At 36.3% G+C, this 20,922-nt stretch overlaps 1 protein-coding gene across 3 annotated transcripts in view; it reads left to right on the top strand.

Annotated features, from left to right (window-relative positions):
* The window catches only part of LOC135086281 (uncharacterized), a 31,217-nt gene extending 27,288 nt beyond the window's left edge, over nucleotides 1-3,929 (top strand). For 2 of the 3 annotated variants that reach the window (XM_063981077.1, XM_063981079.1), the window contains one exon: nucleotides 761-3,928. In XM_063981077.1, the coding sequence (XP_063837147.1) occupies nucleotides 761-795 (35 nt within the window). In that variant the 3' untranslated portion in view covers nucleotides 796-3,928. Of the gene's footprint in view, nucleotides 1-760 lie in introns of all 3 variants that reach the window. The other variant, XM_063981078.1, reaches the window with a different exon arrangement.
* Nucleotides 3,930-20,922: the final 16,993 nt, after the last annotated feature.

Genomic DNA, 20,922 nt, shown 5'->3' on the forward strand with positions numbered 1-20,922 from the left:
AATCTGGATAATTTCTTGAGTTCCGTTACAAATTCAGACACCGACTGCCCCGCCCTCTGGCGACACTGACGAAACTTGTAACGTTCCGATAAAATGGACGGCTTCGGATGCAAATGACGCTGCATAATTTCGACTACTTCGATGAATGTCATTTCACTGGGCTTCTTAGGGCTGCATAGATTCACCATAAGTTCGTAACCTTCATCTCCTATTACGGATATTAACGTTGGCAATTTTAACTTTTCGTCCGTTTCGTTCACTAAAAAGTACATTTGTAGCCTTTCACAGTACAAAGTCCAATTCCCGTTAACTACGTCAAACTCACTTATTCGTCCTGATTTAGACATGATTTGTGTTACTTATAATTTCACAGCTGAGATAATAAAAAAAAAAAATATCCCGTCCCGTCGCTATTGTTGTATATCGGAATGAAACTCAGGTTAACTCAACGGCGTATATTTGGTGACTGGCTTCTCATTACAAATACAGGCTTGTCAAAAGCATAGGCATACCCTCGTATCGCAATATTATTAATTATAAAGTACCTACATAACACTTACCTTTAGAGATTTACTCAATAACTTGTCCATATAAAATTTCAGCCACTTGTCACGTTGTTGATCAAATCACATGCAACTTACCTCAACACAAATTCAGTGCATCTGCCTTATTGATACCTAAAAATATTAAATTGGCTGATGATCAATTTAATATACCAGCTGAGATTGATGTATTAATGAGAGCGGACGTATTTTTTCAGGTGCTGCTGCCTACAGAGCTGCCGGTGCTGCCTGAGCGCCAGCAGTCTGCATCAGAGGTCGGCACTCCGCAACCACGTCTTATCAACACTTATTTTGGATATATAATTGGAGGTACCCTACCACACATTTCATCTAAGGTCTGCAACAAGGTAACGTTAAAGTGTACTACTTGTGAGTCTGACATTAATGAAACCTTAAGTAAATTTTGGAAAACAGAAAGCGTTCCTCAGATCTATGATGAAAGGTCATCAGAGCAAGAGCTCTGCGAGTATATTTTTAAAAGTACTGTTCAGATGAAAGAAAATTGTTTTGAAGTCTCTTTACCTTTAAAATTACCTCTTGATGAAATCAATGATGCGCTAGGTGATTCCTTTAATTTTGCTTTAAAAAGATTTTTAAACTTGGAGAAAAAGCTGCATAATGATCCATATCTTTTTATTGAGTACCAAAAATTTATTCATGATTATTTTAACTTGCAACATGGCCAATATGTAGATATTGAACTGTATGAATTGAATAAAAATGCAGTTTATTTCTTGCCTCATCATGCAGTTTTAAAGCCTGACAGTAAAACTACTAAATTGCGTACAGTTTTTGACGGTTCAATGAAGACTAACAAAAAGGTGTCTTTAAATGATTTGCTTTTGAATGGGCCGACTGTACAAAGAGATTTGTTTGAAATTTTATTACTGTTTCGTTTTGGCGATTTTAACTTTACTTCCGACATAAAACAAATGTTTCGAAATGTGCGTATTATACCGGAGCATGCTAGTTTGCAAAACATACTATGGAGGGATAGCCCTGATGAACCTATTAAGTGTATAAGATTAGACACGGTTACTTATGGGTTAAAAAGTTCAAACTATTTAGCAACTCGCTGTCTGAAAGAATTAGCAATGCAACATAAGCATACCTATCCTCTGGCTTCATTTATTATAGAGAACTGCACATATGTTGATGATATCCTGTATGCAAATAATAATTTAGATATTATCCTAGAGGCAAAATCACAACTTCGCAAGCTCCTAAGCTTAGGTAGTTTTCACACTCATAAATGGTCATCCAATGATAATAGGGTACTGACTGACATTCCCTCAGCTGAACGCCACTTTGATGATATACAGGGTGGAAACGTTAAGTGATCTCACTCGATTATTTCTAAACTATATAAGATATTGAAAAACTGGTTACTGATCCTGAAAGTGCTTTATGAGCTCTTTCAAACGGTACCAATAATAGTTTACAGAATAAACTGGATCTATTTGAAAATTCAATGTTTCCAGCTTCCATACTAAATGTATGCCAGACACAACAATATTAGAAGAGTATTTTTTTTATTTAATAATAAACTCTTAAAATAATCTCGTAAATTGTATTCTTATTTAAAATTATTCATGGAAAACATTGGTTTTAGGCTTTACTTGCTTATAATATTGTCAAGAGATGAGTGTCATGACTGTGGTGGTACTAAATGTATGGAAGAAGGAAACATTGAATTTTTGGATAGATCCAGTTTATTATGTAACCTATTATTGATACCATTGGATAGAACTTGCAAAGCACTTTTAGAATCAGTAATCAGTTTTACGATATCATGTGTAGTTTTTAAAATAATGTGACTTTACCAAATGTATGGAAGCTGGAAACATTGAATTTTCGGATAGATCCAGTTAATTCTGTAACCCATTATTAATACCGTTTGATAGAGCTCATGAAGCACTTTCAGGATCAGTAACTAGTTTATTGATATCTTGTATAGTTTAGAAATAATCGAGTGAGATCACTTATCGTTTCCACCCTGTAGAGCTTCAGCAAGACAACTGCCTGTTAAAGACGTTAGGTTTGAAATTAATAGTTAAAGATGACAAGTTCGAAATGTCTTGTCCAGAGCCATTTAGTAATAATTGCACAAAAAGAGACATTCTTTCATATATTGGGAAAATGTATGATCCCATGGGATTTGTTAGTCCTATAATTGTGCAAGCAAAGGCTATCATGCAAAGGTTATGGGCTTCTAAAACCGCCTGGGATTCCACGCCTGATGATGACATTAGGCATGCGTGGCATGAGTTTTCCGCTGCATTAGCTATGATGGAGCCAATTTATATTCCTAGAAATATACATGTTAATAATACAGATAAAATTGAATTGATAGGATTCTCAGATGCATCCAGTTCAACGGCATATGGATGCTGCGTGTACATGCGAGTTACAGATATTAATGGTAATGTATAAATGCACTTGCTATGTTCAAAATCGCGCATCAATCCGCTTCAGGACAAAAACAAGACTGTGCCGCGCCAGGCCTGGCTCACTTCGCGCGGTACATCCGATAATTACCTACAGCGAAGCGCCCCGCCGGCGGGTATTATATCAGTCGAGTGTCACGCGCGCGCCCGTCAGGACGCTGGCGTGCGTTGTAGTGGTACCTAATTCTATGATCGAAGTATTATTTAACAAGTGCGAGTCGGACTCGCGCACCGAGGGTTCCGTACAAACCTGCAAGGTTTACAAAGTTCGTTCATTACGACAATCGAGTCATAACTATGGTATTTTTATTGCAAAATGAAATTCATAACATTACAATGGGGAAAGATGGAGGAGCATAAATTTAAGACAAAGATCTCTTTATCGTTTGTCATTGCTGTAACTAAAATTATGTTTACAATCACAATTTTTTTGGTGGTATAACTACTTAAAATTTTAAGCTTTTCGGAATTTTTCTGTTACCTGTGCTGTAAGCTATTGCTTCTTACCAAATTTCGAGATTCTATGTCAACGGGAAGTGGTCTTTAGGTTTTAATTCCCTTGCGTGTAGTTGCGAGTTTCAAAATATGCGGTATCAATATTTGTACTTTTGCGTTTTGCGTTTTTGCGTTGACTTAGAATTTTTTTTTTTCACGGGTTAAAGGCAATTAGATCTAAGTATTTGATATGAATTTCAACTTGATAGCTCTACGCGTTCATGAGGAAAAAAGTAATAAGTTTATATTTATTAAAAATATATATTTTGTAATGTAACTAAAAATTTAAGGTTTTCGGAATTTTTCCTTTATGTGTGCTATAAAACGTTGCTTCATGCCAAATTTCAAGATTCTAGGTCGACTGGAAGTACCCTTTAGGTTTTGATTCCCTTGCGAGTACTTGCGAGTTTCAAAATATGCAGCTTAAATTGCTGTTTCTTTTGATTGCGTTGACATAGAAGTTTGATTTTGTTACAGCTTAAAGGTATTATAGACCTGAGTATTTGGTATGAATTTCAATTTAATACCTCTACGCGTTTATGAGGAAATGGGTAGTAAGTTAAAAATTATAAAAAAAAATATATATTATGTGATGTAACTAAAAATTTATGGTTTTCGTAATTTTTCCTTTATCTATGCTATAAGACGTTGCTTCGTACCAAATTTCAAGATTCTGAGTTCACGGGAAGCACCCTGTAGGTTTTGATTCCCTTGCAAGTGTCGAAAATTTGCGGCATAAACGGCTGTATCTTTTGATTGCGTTGGCTTAGAAGTTTGATTTTTTCACAGCTTCAAGGGACAGTAGACCTGAGTAATTGATATAAATTTCAGCTTCATACCTCCACGCGTTCCTGAGAAAAAGGGTCTTGACAGACGGACGGACAGACGGACAACAAAGTGATCCTATAAGGGTTCCGTTTTTTCCTTTTGAGGTACGGAACCCTAAAAATGGACATAAAGAGAGATAAATATTGTGCGGCTTTCGGGTGTTTAAATTCGAAAAGAAATCTACCGGATTTATCTTTTTTTCGCTTCCCAAAGATGCTGAAAGGTATGTTTGCCATGTAGGTAATCAATAATTCTTAGGATAGTATAGGAACCTAACCTACCATGACTACTGCTCAGAATGCGTTCGTTCGTTTCAGCCGAATGACGTCCACTGCTGGACTAAGGCCTTTCCCAAGGTTTTCCATAATGAATGCGTACTTACCTACATACGTACGAGTACTTCATTACATATAGGGTCCTTCTAAATCAGCTACGTTCCGTTTAATGGGAGCATGTATACGTCACACTGAATACGTTCCCAAAGTTTGAGCCAAAAATTCAGGCTAGTTTCCGAGATAATTAAGGAAACAACTTCATTTCTTATCAACCCAATACAACACCCTGTTCAGCTGATTCACTACTACACTGACAAAAATCCGCACGCACACGAGCTTACGTAATGGCCGCCATTGCGCTTGTGCTGCCGTTGGGCCACTGGCCGCGAACACAAGAGTGCCGCCGGACGACGGACCGGGCGCCACACAAGCTATTCTAGGGCTACTACTAGTTATTTAAGGAATTAAATTAAGCAGAAAATTAAAGTTTATTTATTTTTGGTAACATAAAAAAATCTTATGTGGTAAGTACTTATTTAGTGGCCTTAATGGAATGATGTTTATTCAAAAGTTCGTTAAAATACTTTTGCGCTTGTAAAAATCTTTTATTTCAAACGTAGCAACGAAACGAAGCAAAAAAGTTAGTTGCCGAAATCAATAACTTATTTTTATGCCATACACAAATGGGATAGTTACCATGACTATGAAATTTAGAATTACGGTTATTATTACGATAAAGCAGGCACATTTTTCATGTTAATTTTAATCGCTTAATATCCCCTTAGCAAATTAAAAATGTGATTCGTAATTGACTCGATCATAGCAGAAACTAAACGCTATCGAATTATCTACCTGTGATTATCGGCAGTCTTTAGTATTCCGAAGTAAATCCCAACTAATATTATAAATGCGAAAGTAACTCTGTCTGTCTGTCTGTCTGTTACGCTTTCCCGCTTAAACCTCGCAACCGATTTTGATGAAATTTGGCATAGAGATAGTTTGAGTCCCGGGAAAGAACATAGGATAGTTTTTATCCCGGTTTTTGAAACAGGGACGGGCGCGATAAAGTTTTTCTGTGACAGACAAAATTCCACGCGGGCGAAGCCGCGGGCGGAAAGCTAGTAAGTAAATAATTGTTCCCAACTATCAATTTTAAACTGAAATAATAATCATTAAAATCATCGTAGAAACAAAAAAAAATTATACAAGTAAATAATGATAGTTTTATTATTATTAAGATTAGAAAGAATTTTGGAGTTGACATCCTTATTTATGCGTGGCGGAGTCGGTGGTATCAAAGACAACCGTCCCTCACAATAGCCGACCGCGCTAGTGTTGTAAGAACCTCGAGTCTTTAAAGTCTTTATTTTGAGACTTGAGTTTATTTTTAAGACTAGGACTCGTTAGTCACATGAATAAGGGAATAATTGAGTCTTCCGAGTCCTTTCGAGTATTTTAAGTTCTTTGAGCTAGACTGAATCATGACATGAACTTGAGTTGGTGTATACTAATAGGCAATAATGAGTGATTTCATATCATCATCCGTATGTTATATCCTAATTGAAAATAAAATAAATCGCACAATACAAATGTAATATCAATAAAATTGCATTAAACGCAAATAATCGAATCAGAAGTATCCATCTAAAGACTGACGATTTTCGTAATCAAAAAGTTAAAACGGTCCAATAAAATAATAAACACACAGTCTTAATTCATAGCTATTTTATTTTCTTCAAACTTTTAATAAGTAAGATTCCAAGACTCGAGTGTCGTATCGTACAACACTAGCCGGCGCGCAGCAAACGAACTTTTAGACACGTGCCGCCGCCTTTAGACACGTGCCGCCGGCCGCCGGCTAGCGCAATGTACACTCACCAAAATAAAATTAAGAAATGCAACAAACTTTTTTTTACTATTCAAATTAAAATTGTGTTTATTGTTAAATCACAGGTACATAAGATAGGTCATAAATAAATACCAAGTTGGAACGGAAATGATTCGGAAATTTTATTTAACTAATTAGGTACCTACTACCTCATCTACTTTTCTATTGTAATAGAAATGATGACATTAACGCAATGATATTATATAAAAACAAAAGCAGATAATAATATGTTATAAGCGCTCGCGCTGTGAATACTCAAATACGTACCAATTGGGACGTCTTGTGTTTAGTCTTCGTGTGGCCTGCGTCGTGCGCAATCGCGTGCGTACCACACCGTAAGTTCCTGTGTTCTTACCAAAATAAATAAATAATGTCATCGTGTGTGTTTCGAAAGTGTACCAATTATGACTCTAAAGTAAACAAAATACAAGGGATCTCTTACCACATGTGATTATGCAAAATTATTTAGTATTTATATTTTCAATTATTTATGCAAACAATCAAGACGCCATGCGCCATGTTCAAGTTAAGAAAGAGAAAGCGATCTTGTTTTGACGTTAGAGCGATAAGGATGCGTGCGCTGCGGACATAGATTAGTTAGTGCAGAATCGTTAAAACTATAGCTATCTCTTTCATTTGCGTGCTATTTCGTATCTTTTGTTTCACTTATCAGTTACATTTGTCAATGTGTGCAATTTGGAATAGCTCGGCACGGATTAAAATCGTAATTTCTATGAACGTAACATATCTATAGTTCTATAATATCATTGCATTAACGATTAATTTAAGAATGGACTTTGATTTAAGATAAATGGAATATCAATACAAACAAATTGAAGAGTTTTATTTGCTTCAATAGTCTAATTTAATGTTTCTAAATAATTGACTAGGCCATTGAATTACCTTCACAAAACAATAAGTTCGATTAATTTTTAATTATTATCTGTTATAGGATATTTTACCATGAAATACTCAACACCATAATTTAGATTCGAATCAATTGAAATCGAAAGCAAGCAGATAAAATAATAAACAAGTAAGTTTCTTCTTTGTCGACTGTACGCTTATGCCAACTTTTCGGCTCTTGCTTTGGCGGCGTCGGCGTCTTTGTGTCAACAAAAGGCGTGCGGCTTGTCGGCATTTGTCGGCGCGTGCGCTTTGATTTAATTCAGTTTTTGACTAGCTTTCTTGTGTGAAGGTGCGTTTTGTAGTGCTCGTGAAGTGAACTATGACGCACAGATGCACAAATGCAAATAAATTTACTAAGACGCGCCTTAAAAATCATGGCCTTTGCTGGTTGATTTTTCGATGGTATCGTGAGTCCGTTTTACTGTGATTAACATAAGATAATAAGGATAGACAACGATATGAGAGTAGGCCTGCAACATTGAAGTGATAGCTCGCCCAATCAGTCGATCAGCTAATCGGCTATCAGCTGTGACGACTGCTGTGAGTTGTTATGACGTGAGTGTAAACAACAAAAAAGTGTGCAGTGGTAGTGAGCGTTGTGTGTGTTGTGTCTCGTGTTCCTGTGCAGAATGAATACACTACAGCTTTGTTGTGTGAGTAAAAAATACAGCATGTTCCATTATGTAAGACGAAATGAATTTTTATTTTTGTTAGAAAATGTAACTTTGTAAAATCATTATAAAACACATACTCAAATTTGGTGAACTTGTTCAGTGTACCGTATAGATGCCCCCATTAAAAGGAATGTAGCTAGTTTAGAAGGACCCTGTATAAGTAGATTAATTATTTTTTCACTAGACAGCAACCCTAACAGCTGGTGGGTAAAGGCTATATCTGCGTATTTGTATGCTTTGCTACAAAAGCGGTTCATCTTGAACTCGCATCAGACCTTACCACAGAAACCTATCTAGCTTGTCTCAAACGACTTATCTCTAGAAGAGGATTGCCCAGGGAAATCTACTCTGACAATGCTAGCACCTTTAAAGGCGCACGGAACCAATTAGCTGAGCTCTATTCACTGCAGGCATCTGGTAGTCACCAAAATAAAGTATGTCAATTTGCTGCCAATCAAGGCATAAACTTTCATTTTGTTCCGGCCTACTCGCCTACATTTGCGGGACTTGCAGAGGCTGCAGTGAAGAGCACTAAATACCACTTAAAAAGAGTGTTACAATCACAATTGTTAACTTATGAACAGATAAATACAATCTTAATTGAAATTGAATGTATATTGAATTCAAGACCACTTATTCCATTGTCATCAGATGTAAATGATTTTAGTTACTTGACACCGGGACATTTTTTAATAGGAAATTCATTAACAATGTACCCTGAAAATGATGTAACAAATATTCCTTCTAACAGACTTAAATTTTGGCAGCTATGTAATCAAATTAAACAATCATTTTGGAAAATGTGGTACAAGCAATATCTTAATAGTTTGCAAAATAGGCCTAAATGGCTAGATGTTTTACCCAATGTAAAGGTAGGCACAATTGTAATTTTGAAAGAGGATAATGTACCTGTAATGTCTTGGCCCATGGCTAGAGTTACTAAGGTTTTTCCTGGTCATGATGGCCGCGTAAGAGCGGTAGAAGTCATAAGGTCTAATAGAAAGAGCCATGTGCGCTCTATTCGTAAAATCTGTATCCTACCTATAGATGATAATAATTAATTTTAAGTAACGTTAAATATTATTCGTAATATCTGTATTCTACCTATGGATGATAATAATTAATTATAAGTTAATGTTAAGTACTAACTAGGTAACATAGTGACAAATAGGTTGCCTTGTAGCGCTGTACTCCCATTTTTTTGTTTTTCCTTTGGACATCGTTGTTCATTGAGTAGTAACTAAGCTTTGTATAAGTAAAAATGTATTCACCTTTCATATGAAACTTAATATCTTATGTAAGTCCATACATGCGTCACAGTTCCTTTTTTAATGTATTATAGCTCGCTGTTATTGGTAATTGTAACTTGCTTATAAATAAGAGTTCTCTCCTTTTGTAGAGGTGGAGCATGTTGGGTTCCAACACTAAAACTCATTCATTCCTTCATTCGTTCGATCTTGTGACGTATGTATTTGAGCGCCTTTCGCGCCCAGTAGCGTTTCGTACTCCGGCCATTACACTTGTGATTGTGAGTAATATCTTAAACTGTGCAGACCTGGCAATAAACTTAATTAGTGAAACACGGCCTTTCAATCAACATCAACTACAACAACTCCGCTGCCCTACAATAAACACTAAAGAAAATAATGATGCGGATTCACTTTCACGGAAAAAGTTTCAGGACACTGAGTGGGAGTTAAACGAATATGTTTATAAAGAAATAATTAAAAAATTTGAATCGCCCGAGGTAGATTTATTTGCTAGTCGATGTAACGCAAAATGTTCAATTTATGTCACATGGAAAACTGACCCTGATGCATGGACTACATACAGATGCTTTTACCATATCATGGAATGGAATTAGATTCTACGCTTTTCCACCATTCTCAATTATTGTTAAGATATTACAAAATAATTGTAAATGACAAGGGAGAAGGCATCGTAGTAGTGCCATATTGCCCAACACCACCATGGTTCACTCTTTTTCAAAAATCAGTCATCTCTGATGTTATGTATTTTGAGCCCAATATTAATTTAATGCAATCTCCTTTCAGGCTGCATCACAGTCTTCACAAGACGTTACGCTTAGCTGTCGCGAAGTTGTCAGGCAAGCTCTACTAAAAAGATTCTTATCTCCAAGATCAGTGGAAATTATATTAGCCTCCTTATCAGACAATACATATCTATCTAAACAGGGTGTTTCTTGTAAGGTGTCAAGCCGAAGGCAGGTGATAGGTGAGGACTAGACCTATCGATTTCACCCCCATGTATGTTCTACGATTTTTCGTAGTTTAGAAGTTATCGTTAATTTTGTGATTTTTTCAAATTTTATAACCTAGTAGGCTTAATTTTTTTTTATCTTCTATTGGATTGATTTTTCTCAGATTTCTTTTTTTTACAGATTCCCTATTAATTGCAGATGTTTGAAAAAAATAATCACCTTCCTAGCTTACAAGGACTAGAAGCTCATCGCTAGGAAGTATTTCCCAGTCAGAAGCGGCTACTACAACACCACCGTCACAAAACTTGGACGCGCCAGCACCAAAACCACCAGACTGGCAAAGAGTCCCTGAAAGCAAAGGCTATAAGCGTAAACGGCAGAAACTCCAGTCCCCTTCGTCAGAAAAAATCACCACAAGCAATAGTTTTAGCGGATTACCTCTCGACCCCAAGGAAGCTGCCAAAAAGCCAACAGAAAAAAGACCTAGCAAGCCACCACCCATTATATTATACGGCATTGATGACGTTAATAAGCTTGTAGAACTGCTACAGTCCACAGCAGACAAGAATAGCTACACAATAAAAATTGTCAACAGAAACCAACTTAAAGAATAACCTGTACGGACACAGCAATATACAAAAATGTCATCACTTTAGTCAGAAACAAAGGCCTCATAGGACATACCTTCAACCTAAAAGACCAACGCTGCTACAGGATAGTCATAAAAAATCTCCACCATACAACTCCACATGATGCAATCGTAGAAGCAATTGAAAACACTGGGAACAAAGTATATGGAGAAATTATTAACTCAAAATTTGGACCAGAGAAAAAACCAACCTCTACATTCTTTGTTAACATCTAACCAGGAGCTAACAACGCAGCAGTGAAAAATATTAAATATATTCATCACCAGTCGATAATTATCGAAGATCCAAAAAAGAAAACAACATTGCCACAATGTCAAAGGTGCCAGCAGTACGGACATTCTAAAAACTACTGCATGAGACCGTACCGATGTGTAAAATGTGCCCAGGGACACAAAACCGCAGATTGCCCAAAGAAAGACCGTAACACGACGTTTTGAAAATATGTGCAATAGAATTATCATCGGTATTGGCCTACCTAATAAATCTATCCTTTTCCACTGGTTTTTTACCAGAAATCCTTAAAATGTCTATCGTTAAACCACTTTATAAGAAAGGAAGCAAATTTGCAGTTGAGAACTATAGGCCTATATCTCTTCTGCCTACAATCTCAAAAATATTCGAAAGAGCTATGCACGTCCGTATAACAAATTTTTTGAACAAATATAAATTAATAAAACCGGAACAATATGGCTTCCAGAAAGGTAAATCGACATCTTTAGCTGCCTTTACATTAATAAACAAAGTATCGTCTTATCTAGATAAGCGTACACCAGTTACAACGGTATTTTTCGACATGAGCAAGGCATTTGATTTTGTGTCTCACAATATTCTTCTTAACAAATGTAACGCACTAGGGTTAAGAGGAATCACAAATGAGTGGATTAAGAGTTATCTAAATAACAACTGTCTACAGTATTTTTGCGCACGGGTTATGCATAGCTTATTTTTATTGCTTTATAACCTAGAAACAAGAATAACAACAAAAAATTGTTCTGAATTTGCTTTTATGTGTAAAAAATAGAAAAATTCATATCAATGAATGTGTGCCATGTTGGGGGACCGTATGAATGAGACACGGGTTGTAGTTAGTCTCTGATATTAATCTGTTTATTAACACGAACTGCGTGACTATTTATACGATATAGATTAAAGGTAAATGACGTCACAGCATCAGCACTATACGTGATAAATGTGCTGACACTGTGAACGTGATCAAGATAAGATATGAAGAGATTAAGTATTGTGCATACCGGCACAGTACTCCCCCCCTTTAAATAAGAAAAAATAAAATAATGCGCTAATTACAATAACATACATAAACTATCTACGTTAATACAGGTTCAATGTTCAATCTCTACATACTTACATACAAGAAATGAAAATAATGTGCTAATTACATAATACAAATTACAATAACTATCTACGTTATACAAATCATGTGGTGAAAAATTGTGAAATGTTTATAAAGATGAGATTATAACAAAACATAACCACTGGCTTCTTCCTTATCTGGCGTTTTCACAGTCGTGGGTTGCCCTCGCGCAAGCTCGGCTTTACGCGATGAGTGCGCTGTAGTCACAGCGTTCATGCCTTGTGTCCTTGCACATTTCATAAGCGTTATCGGCTTCTGAAGACCAAAGGATAGGCGAATTATCATTCTTGAAATATTCAAAGTATTCAACTTCGATACGCGGCTGCGTAATTTTCTCAATTCCTTAACTGTTTTTCCATACATCGATTGCTTTGTATTACTGCTCTGTTGGGCGATTCCTTGGCTCGTTATCGGATAACCTAAGAAATTATTCGCTCTGGAGGGACTCACATTTTTCTAAATGATTGAATTCCCAAGTTAAGAGTCAGCGTTTTCTCATCGTAAGTGTTTATCTTTGAACCATTCGTGGTACCTATATAACATATTGCTCATTTGGCATTGTTGCTTATCACTGATATGTTGCTCCCGTAACGATTAAAAACCTCATACCACTTTTTCAGTCGGTAAAAATAAGGCGGTTAGACGGGTAGATAGCACAGAAGCCGTGCTGGCTGTGCGATTATTAGTTTCCTTGGTTCGTTTGTTTCCAATCACATGATTTTTCGCATTTTTCTGCATACGTTGATACATATTATAATAACAAAATCTTCTTACTTGACTAGGCGACCTTGGCCTGTAACTGCTGCGTCGCAAAATTTTCACGGTCATTCTTCATGGCACAATTATTATTTCAATTGCACATGTTTTAGTTGAGTTAGCACATTTTCTATTGTTTGGTCTTGAATTTCTGCTGATGTTGTCGTTGACTGCTGAACTGCTGAGACTTCATTAATTTTCGCTGATTGATGTTGATATCACAATAATTGATGTTGATGACACGGACTCGAATTTTTCTCTGCTCAATCGGGGTAACCAATTTGATGCCATGTCAGAGATGATGTGGATGGCGAAGGCTGATGCCGAAGATGGTGGTGATGGAGGTTACGTCTCACATTACGTTGGTTTAGTACGTTTATCTTCGTCGTCGTTCGTCGGCTTCGTCTGCTTCTTCGACTTCGTCGGGGTCACCATTTTGTGCCATCTTCGTCGGGGTCGTCTTCTTCGTCGGGATCATCTTCCTCGTCGGGGTCACCAATTTGTGCCATGTTGGGGGACCGTATGAATGAGACACGGGTTGTAGTTAGTCTCTGATATTAATCTGTTTATTAACACGAACTGCGTGACTATTTATACGATATAGATTAAAGGTAAATGACGTCACAGCATCAGCACTATACGTGATAAATGTGCTGACACTGTGAACGTGATCAAGATAAGATATGAAGAGATTAAGTATTGTGCATACCGGCACAAATGTATGAAACATGAACATAGAGATGATTTAATTTATTGCCAAATATTTTTTTTTTCTTTCTTTCTTTCATACTTTCTAATTATTAAAACATAACAAACATCCATTTAAGATTCATTCTCACAAGAGAAAAATTAAAATAAAATCCAAATATTTATTAAAAATGAAAAGTTCTAATTTCCTGTCATGTTCCATAGAAGTTTTTTCATAAAAATCTAACCCTATCATGCTTTCAGTATACTGGCCTTAATAACGTCGTTTCTCAAATCCCACTATATTTTGATGAAAGCGTGCCCCTTGTTCTTGCGAATAAGCCCCCATAATTATTTATAAATATATCCCAATGAGAATGTGACGTGCATCTTTAGAGACATTCTACTATGAAGATGGAAAATTCAAATCGCTATAACTTTTTAAAAAGCAAATATTTTCGATTTGTAATCGCACTTTTTTATATACATTTGCTTATATAATCAGAATATAATAAGTAAAATCCATGCGCAAAAAAAAAATTTTTTTTTGTTGACCGGTGTAATAGAACGCAATACGTAGAAATAACAAAGATGGATAAAAATTTAGAATTAAATAAGTTTAGATCATCTATAAATTTGAACAATGTTGGAGTACCGCAGGGAAGCATTTTGGGCCCCTTACTCTTTTTACTCTACATAAATGATCTCCCCGATGGGGCATTTCAGGTGAAGCGGACAGCGAAAATCAAGTCAGGTTTTGGATTTTGTTCATATTTGGATTAAATGTACTGCTATATGACCTGAATGGATGTGCATCATTATAATTTTTTTATGAAGCTTAGTTTATTTTTTATGAGCGTTCAAAAAATTGGTAAAATTTTAGGAAAAGGTTTTTCAGAAGCTATTACTGCTATTATTACATTTGATTAAAAATAAACTAACTATTGGACTTTTGAGAATAAATAACTGTGTTTCTTACTGTTTACCACAAATTTGAAATTTCTTATTTGTTCACATAGAAAACCGGAAGTAAAGTTTTAAAATCGAATTTTACAAAACTTCGGGATTTTTTAAAATTTTTATTTTAATTTTAAAATATATCTAGTAGTCTATAAATAACATGTGTAAAGTTGTAGAATGGAGTCTGTATTGGTTTTTGATTTAGACGCAGTACAGTGCGAGCGCGCCGCAATGAGCGCCATACTGGCTATCGACATTTGGCTACTGTATTTATTTATTTATTTATTTAAACTTTTATGCCAAAATAAATTTGTACATAAGGCGAACTTAATGCACTAAAGCATTCTCGACCAGTTTACAGTTTGTATAAAAATTATTTGTTCGAAAATAACTGAAACGTTAATATTGTTGCATGCATACTCTTAAACAATTTTAATTTTGACTCGGCGAACTTTGTACCGCCTAAAAACAATGATTGTTGGCATTGAGATGGTATTACGTCGCAGACCACCCACAACTTATTGGATGATATTCTTAAAACATTACCCTTCTTTTTGGGTAGTCGGGATATGTTAGTCCAGGGTGCCAGCTATCTCTATGCCAAATATCATTAAAATCTGTTCAGCCGTTCTTTGTTTTATACATAAAACAAAGTCGTGTTAGTTACACGATTTATAAGTCAAGAACGGCTGGGCAGATTTTGATGAAATTTGATATGGAGGTAGCTAGCCAACTACCTAAAAAAGAAGAATAATAGTTTTAGTGTATTATTCAATAAGATGTGGATAGTCCGCGACGTAATACGCACCATCTCAATGCCAACAATCATTGTCTGTTAGACGGTACGAAGTTCGCCGAGTCAAAATTATAATTGTCTAAGAGTATGCATGCAACAATATTAACGTTTCAGTTATTTTTGAACAAATAATTTTTATACAGTAGCCAAATGTCGATAGCCAGTATGGCGCTCATTGCGGCGCGCTCGCACTGTACTGCGTCTAAATCAAAAACCAATACAGACTCCATTCTACAACTTTACACACGTTATTTATAGACTACTAGGTATATTTTAAAATTAAAATAAAAAAATTAAAAAATCCCGAAGTTTTGTAAAATTCGATTTTAAAACTTTACTTCCGGTTTTCTATGTGAATAAAAAAGAAATTTCAAATTTGTAGTAAATAGTAAGAAACACGGTTATCTATTCTCAAAAGTCCAATGGTTAGTTTATTTTTAATCAAATGTAATAATAGCAGTAATAGCTTCTGAAAAATCTGTTCCTAAAATTTTACCAATTTTTTGAACGCTCATAAAAAATAAACTAAGCTTCATAAAAAAATTATAATGATGCACATCCATTCAGGTCATATAGCAGTACATTTAATCCAAATATGAACAAAATCCAAAACCTGACTTGATTTTCGCTGTCCGCTTCGCGTGAAATGCCCCCGATGTGACTGTACACGATTGTATACTTTTTGCTGACGATGTATCTGTTATTATTCCATGCAACAATACTAAAACATACACCACTACATTTTTATCACCGAAAAAAAAAATTCTGGGTAATGAGTTATTGATACTGATCCTATTTATGCAAAAAAAAAGTTAAATAAAGCTACTCAAAATTTCATCCCAAAATTGGTAATTTATGGTCACACGCGACGCTAGCACTATTTACGCTCAACGCAAGGCCGCCCGTTACTATGGAGAGAGATGCGACGTTGCCGGCCCGATGCTTCCTAAAGGCGGCGGTGTACGTTTGTTGTGCGGCCATTTATCACTCACCCGCGGCCCCGCGCCGCCCTCTCGCTCGCCCGGCCGCCGGCCGCGGTCAGTTGCGCGCGCGCGAGCTCTTGATCGGTCGTGAAGTGTCTTGTTAACATTGTATCAATCAAGTCAATAGTGTCGTGCAATTATTACGTTGTCTTACCAATTCACCTCACGTGAATACGTGTTAATGATACGTGCATTATTATTCTTGGCCGGAGAAATTGTGTAGTGCAGTTTTGCGACTGTACCGGGACAGCCACACTTCAGCACGATGCAGGGTGCTTATCAAAGCATTGAATTTTGCCGGTCCTAAGGCCGATCCTAAGCCCGGGTAAGTATGAAGGGAAAGTTGAATTATTTTATTATTTTACCTAAGCGCCTACTAAAACCACCATCTAAAACTGTTCACACCACTCAGCTGTTATGGCGGATCTTAAATTCACGAACTACGAACGACGCGCGATCTCAATTGGAGTTACACAGTAGGTATTATTATTAAAGGTAACATAATATTTATGTTTAACATACTCTTTTAATATTTGGTAAACAAAAATAATATTTGATCCTCTTTTTTAGTTATTGATCTTGAATTTTGTTAATTTGATGATTTTTATATCAAGTTTGCCTTTTATTATTGATCACCTAATAAATACATTTCGATCTATGTATAACTTAACTTTAAAATATATTTGATCTAACAAAAAATATTATTGGTTAATAATTTTAATTAAAAAATATCTTTTAATTTACGCGGTACTTTGTGGTTGAGTGACAATCGTCCGTCATTGGTTACTGAGTTGGCCAAGGGCTTAGCGGCCAATAAGCAAGCATGATGGGTTTGGTCAAAATAAACTAGATATATTATGTATTATCAGAGATTTATTTTGGTAATTAAAACACAGGTTACACAGCGCAACAACCATCGAGAGCGGAAGAGACAAACAGGAAGTTGAATTGTCACTAACAAACGTCACTGTCAAACACTTTTACGTTTAGTTTGTGTTTACAATCTAACACTGGCCCTTAAACACAAATGAAGGACATCAAACAATGTTAACTTAGGCTTACATGTACCTATTACTTATCACAAACATTGTATCAACAAATCAAGTTGCTTTACAAAAGAAAAAAAGGAACAACAAAATTAAATGCAATTTCAGTTATGCAAAAACACATTATTACTTATAATAATACTTGTTATAGTTTACATTAATCACTAGACTCGCTAACATAACATTAACTGTCCTACAAACCCTTTGTACTTTTCTTTACATAAAGCTTTCGTGAAGATATCTGCTAACATATCATTAGTACATAAATATCTCAATAAAATTTTTCCATCATTTACATACTGTCTTATAAAATGATGTCTTACGTCTATATGCTTAGTTCGAGCATGATAAAGACTATTTTTACACAATTTTTGAGCAGATTGATTATCGTTAAAAATTGTAATTTTAACATCTCTATTAAAAATATCTTTCAACAACTTACAAATGAATAAGCCTTCTTTACAAGAGTCAGCTAAAGAGATGTATTCAGCTTCAGTGCTCGACAAAGCTACGGTCTTTTGTTTACGGCTTTCCCATGAAATAACTGACTTACCCAACTTGAAAATAAAACCAGTATACGAACGCCGATCTCATCATCATTCGCCCAGTCTGCATCAGCATAGGCGGAGACCTCAAGGCCACCTTTCTGGAATGTTAAACAAAGGTTAGTAGTACCCCGTAAGTATCGCAGCACTCTCTTGGCTGCTTTCCAATGTGTTTCTTAAAAACATTCGTTAAACTGGCTAAGATAGCTCACTGCATAGGCAATGTCGGGTCGACTGCAAACTGCAATGTACATGAGCGAACCTACTAAGCCCCTGTAATCAAGAGTTACATCCTTGACAGTATCCTTAGGTAATCTTAGACCTGTTTCCATTGGAGTAGGTGCTGGCTTGCAATCCTCCATTTTGTACTTTTGCAGCAATCTTTCAATGTAGTTAGATAAATCAAGCGTTATCTTATTATTTTCCCTACACAGTCTCATACCTAATATTTGATGTGCTGGCCCTAGATCAGTTATGTCAAATATTTCCATTAATTTACTTTTTACTTTCAGTTTCTCAAGAGAATTGCAAGAACTGAACAAAATTATGTCATCAACATAAAGTGCTATAATTATCAGTGAATTATTATGCGATCTGATATAAACACAAGGTTCTGAACATGACCTAGTAAAATCGGGTGAATATCCCAAGCACGTTTTTTACGCGGCGGAGCTGAGAATCGATGGGAGAAATGTAACTAGATCGATGATTTTTTTTCTGTATATAGTTTAAACAGCGTTTTACACGATAGCAAAGTCTTCAGGACAATAGGTAGTTATTTTATGTACTAAAAAAATTTTTAAAGACCCAAAATCTAATAGCGGTGGCGTGTCCTAACTCTATTTCTACTCATAAATTGTGTTATTCCTTCTTTCTCGGGGATTCTAGTAATGTAAGAATAGTATAGCCATAAAATACATTAAATAAGACTTCCAAATGATATGAAAGAAATGTAATATTTCATAATTTAAGTGTTTTAAATAGCCTTTCAAAACTGTCCCACGAAAAAAAGCAATTACAGTGGCTCAATTTCGACACTCTCTTACATCTCCAAAGAAGCTTTGAGAGACGTAGAGTTCTTCTTCCCTGCATCACACAGCTGTATCCTCCTGATCGGGCTATAAACACTTGCGACTTGTGGTATTGTTTTTCCAGCAGACCCGTAAATATTTGTATCAGCGGCACAGGAATACAAAATTTTTCAATTTCGCTGACAAGTGTATGAGTGAAAGCTGCTTACTTAGATGCTAAACGATTCTTTAACATGATTAAAGTTTGGTGTTTTGTTGTATCAGCATTCAGATATTATTGATCAGAATTATAGTTTTCTTTATAATTTGAATTTTGTTACAGTTTTTTAATTCCGGTGGCGCAATTTCGGTGGCTCCGGTGGCGAATCTGTTGCCAGGATTGGTCTTATTGGCTCTGGAGCACTGTACCTAGGTCTACTAAGGTCTCAGTCATAACTACAATATCGTCAGTTAATCGAAATTGTGTGATGTACTCGCCATATCTTGATACTGAGCTCGCTCTAGCTCAGAAGCTTGAAAACCTCTAAGTGGGAGGTAGTGAAGACTTTAAGAGATTATGGTATCTCCAACTCTGAACCCTCGCAGCAATCAGATAAGTTTCGAGTTCTGATCTTGGGGGAGGGCTGATATGATGAAGTTTTCATACAAATACTTCAGAAGTTGCATGTTCGTTCGTTCGTTTCAGCCAAATGACGTCCACTGCTGGACAAAGGCCTCCCCCAAGGTTTTCCATAATGAACGATCCTGCGCTGCCCGCATCCAGGCTCTTCCCGCGACCTTTACCAGATCGTCGGTCCACCTAGTAGGAGGCTTGCCCACGCTACGTTTTCCAGCCCATGGTCGCCACTCGAGAACTTTCCTGCCCTAACGGCCATCGTCTCTACGAGTTATGTGCCCCGCCCACTGGCACTTGATTTTAGCAATTCTGCGAGCTATGTCGATTACTTTGGTTCTCCTGCGGATCTCCTCATTTCTGATTCGATCACACAGGGAAACTCCGAGCATAGCCCGCTCCATCGCCCTTTGGGTGACCGTGAGCCTTCTTATGAGGCCCATAGTAAGCGACCACTGATTTCATAAGCTCAGTTGTGATTTCATTATCTCCTGGTTATTACCTTGTTGTTTTTAATAGGGCATTCTAATCTCGCCCAAGCTAAAGTCTAGGATATCTTCGCTAAAGTCTCGGGATAATCTCGATCTTCAGCCTAATTACTAGTAGTGCTTCTTAATCTCTCCTAGCAGCTTAGGCATTTACCAAAATGGTTCTGCTATCCTCGTTATTCATGTTGGTATATTCAATTTGGTCCTCGCAAATACATACTTTCGATTTGTTACAAAAAATCCTCTCTATAATACACTTTGTATCAGCGTGAGGACTTGGATACATCGATACTAAGCAGAATCTTAAAAACAGATGAGAATAGTTCTGAAACAGCTAAAATTTCCCTAGTCTCATAGGTTGCAATCTATTCTGCCACTCGAGCTGAAAATTTGTGGGATTTTGGAACTGGATTGGCACTGGTCGTGGCTTAGACTTTATCAGTCGACATCTTTTGAGCATCTTTTATTCGGCATTCTTCTATTTCGGTGATCACTTCTTCTTCCTCGGTCCCTCACTGATGAGGATCGCGACCGCAGATAGTGTTCCTCCATAGACTACGGTCATAAGCTGTGTGGTGATCGGAGAATGCACATGTGATTAAATTGCCTGTTCGTCTAAAAATGATTACTACATTTTGATTTTTGCAGTACTATTAGGGTGCAGCTCAGTACGTTTTTACAGTTCTGGCATCTTT

The sequence above is a fragment of the Ostrinia nubilalis genome, chromosome W (assembly GCF_963855985.1).
Source record: "Ostrinia nubilalis chromosome W, ilOstNubi1.1, whole genome shotgun sequence".
In the NCBI taxonomy this organism is placed as follows: domain Eukaryota; kingdom Metazoa; phylum Arthropoda; class Insecta; order Lepidoptera; family Crambidae; genus Ostrinia; species Ostrinia nubilalis.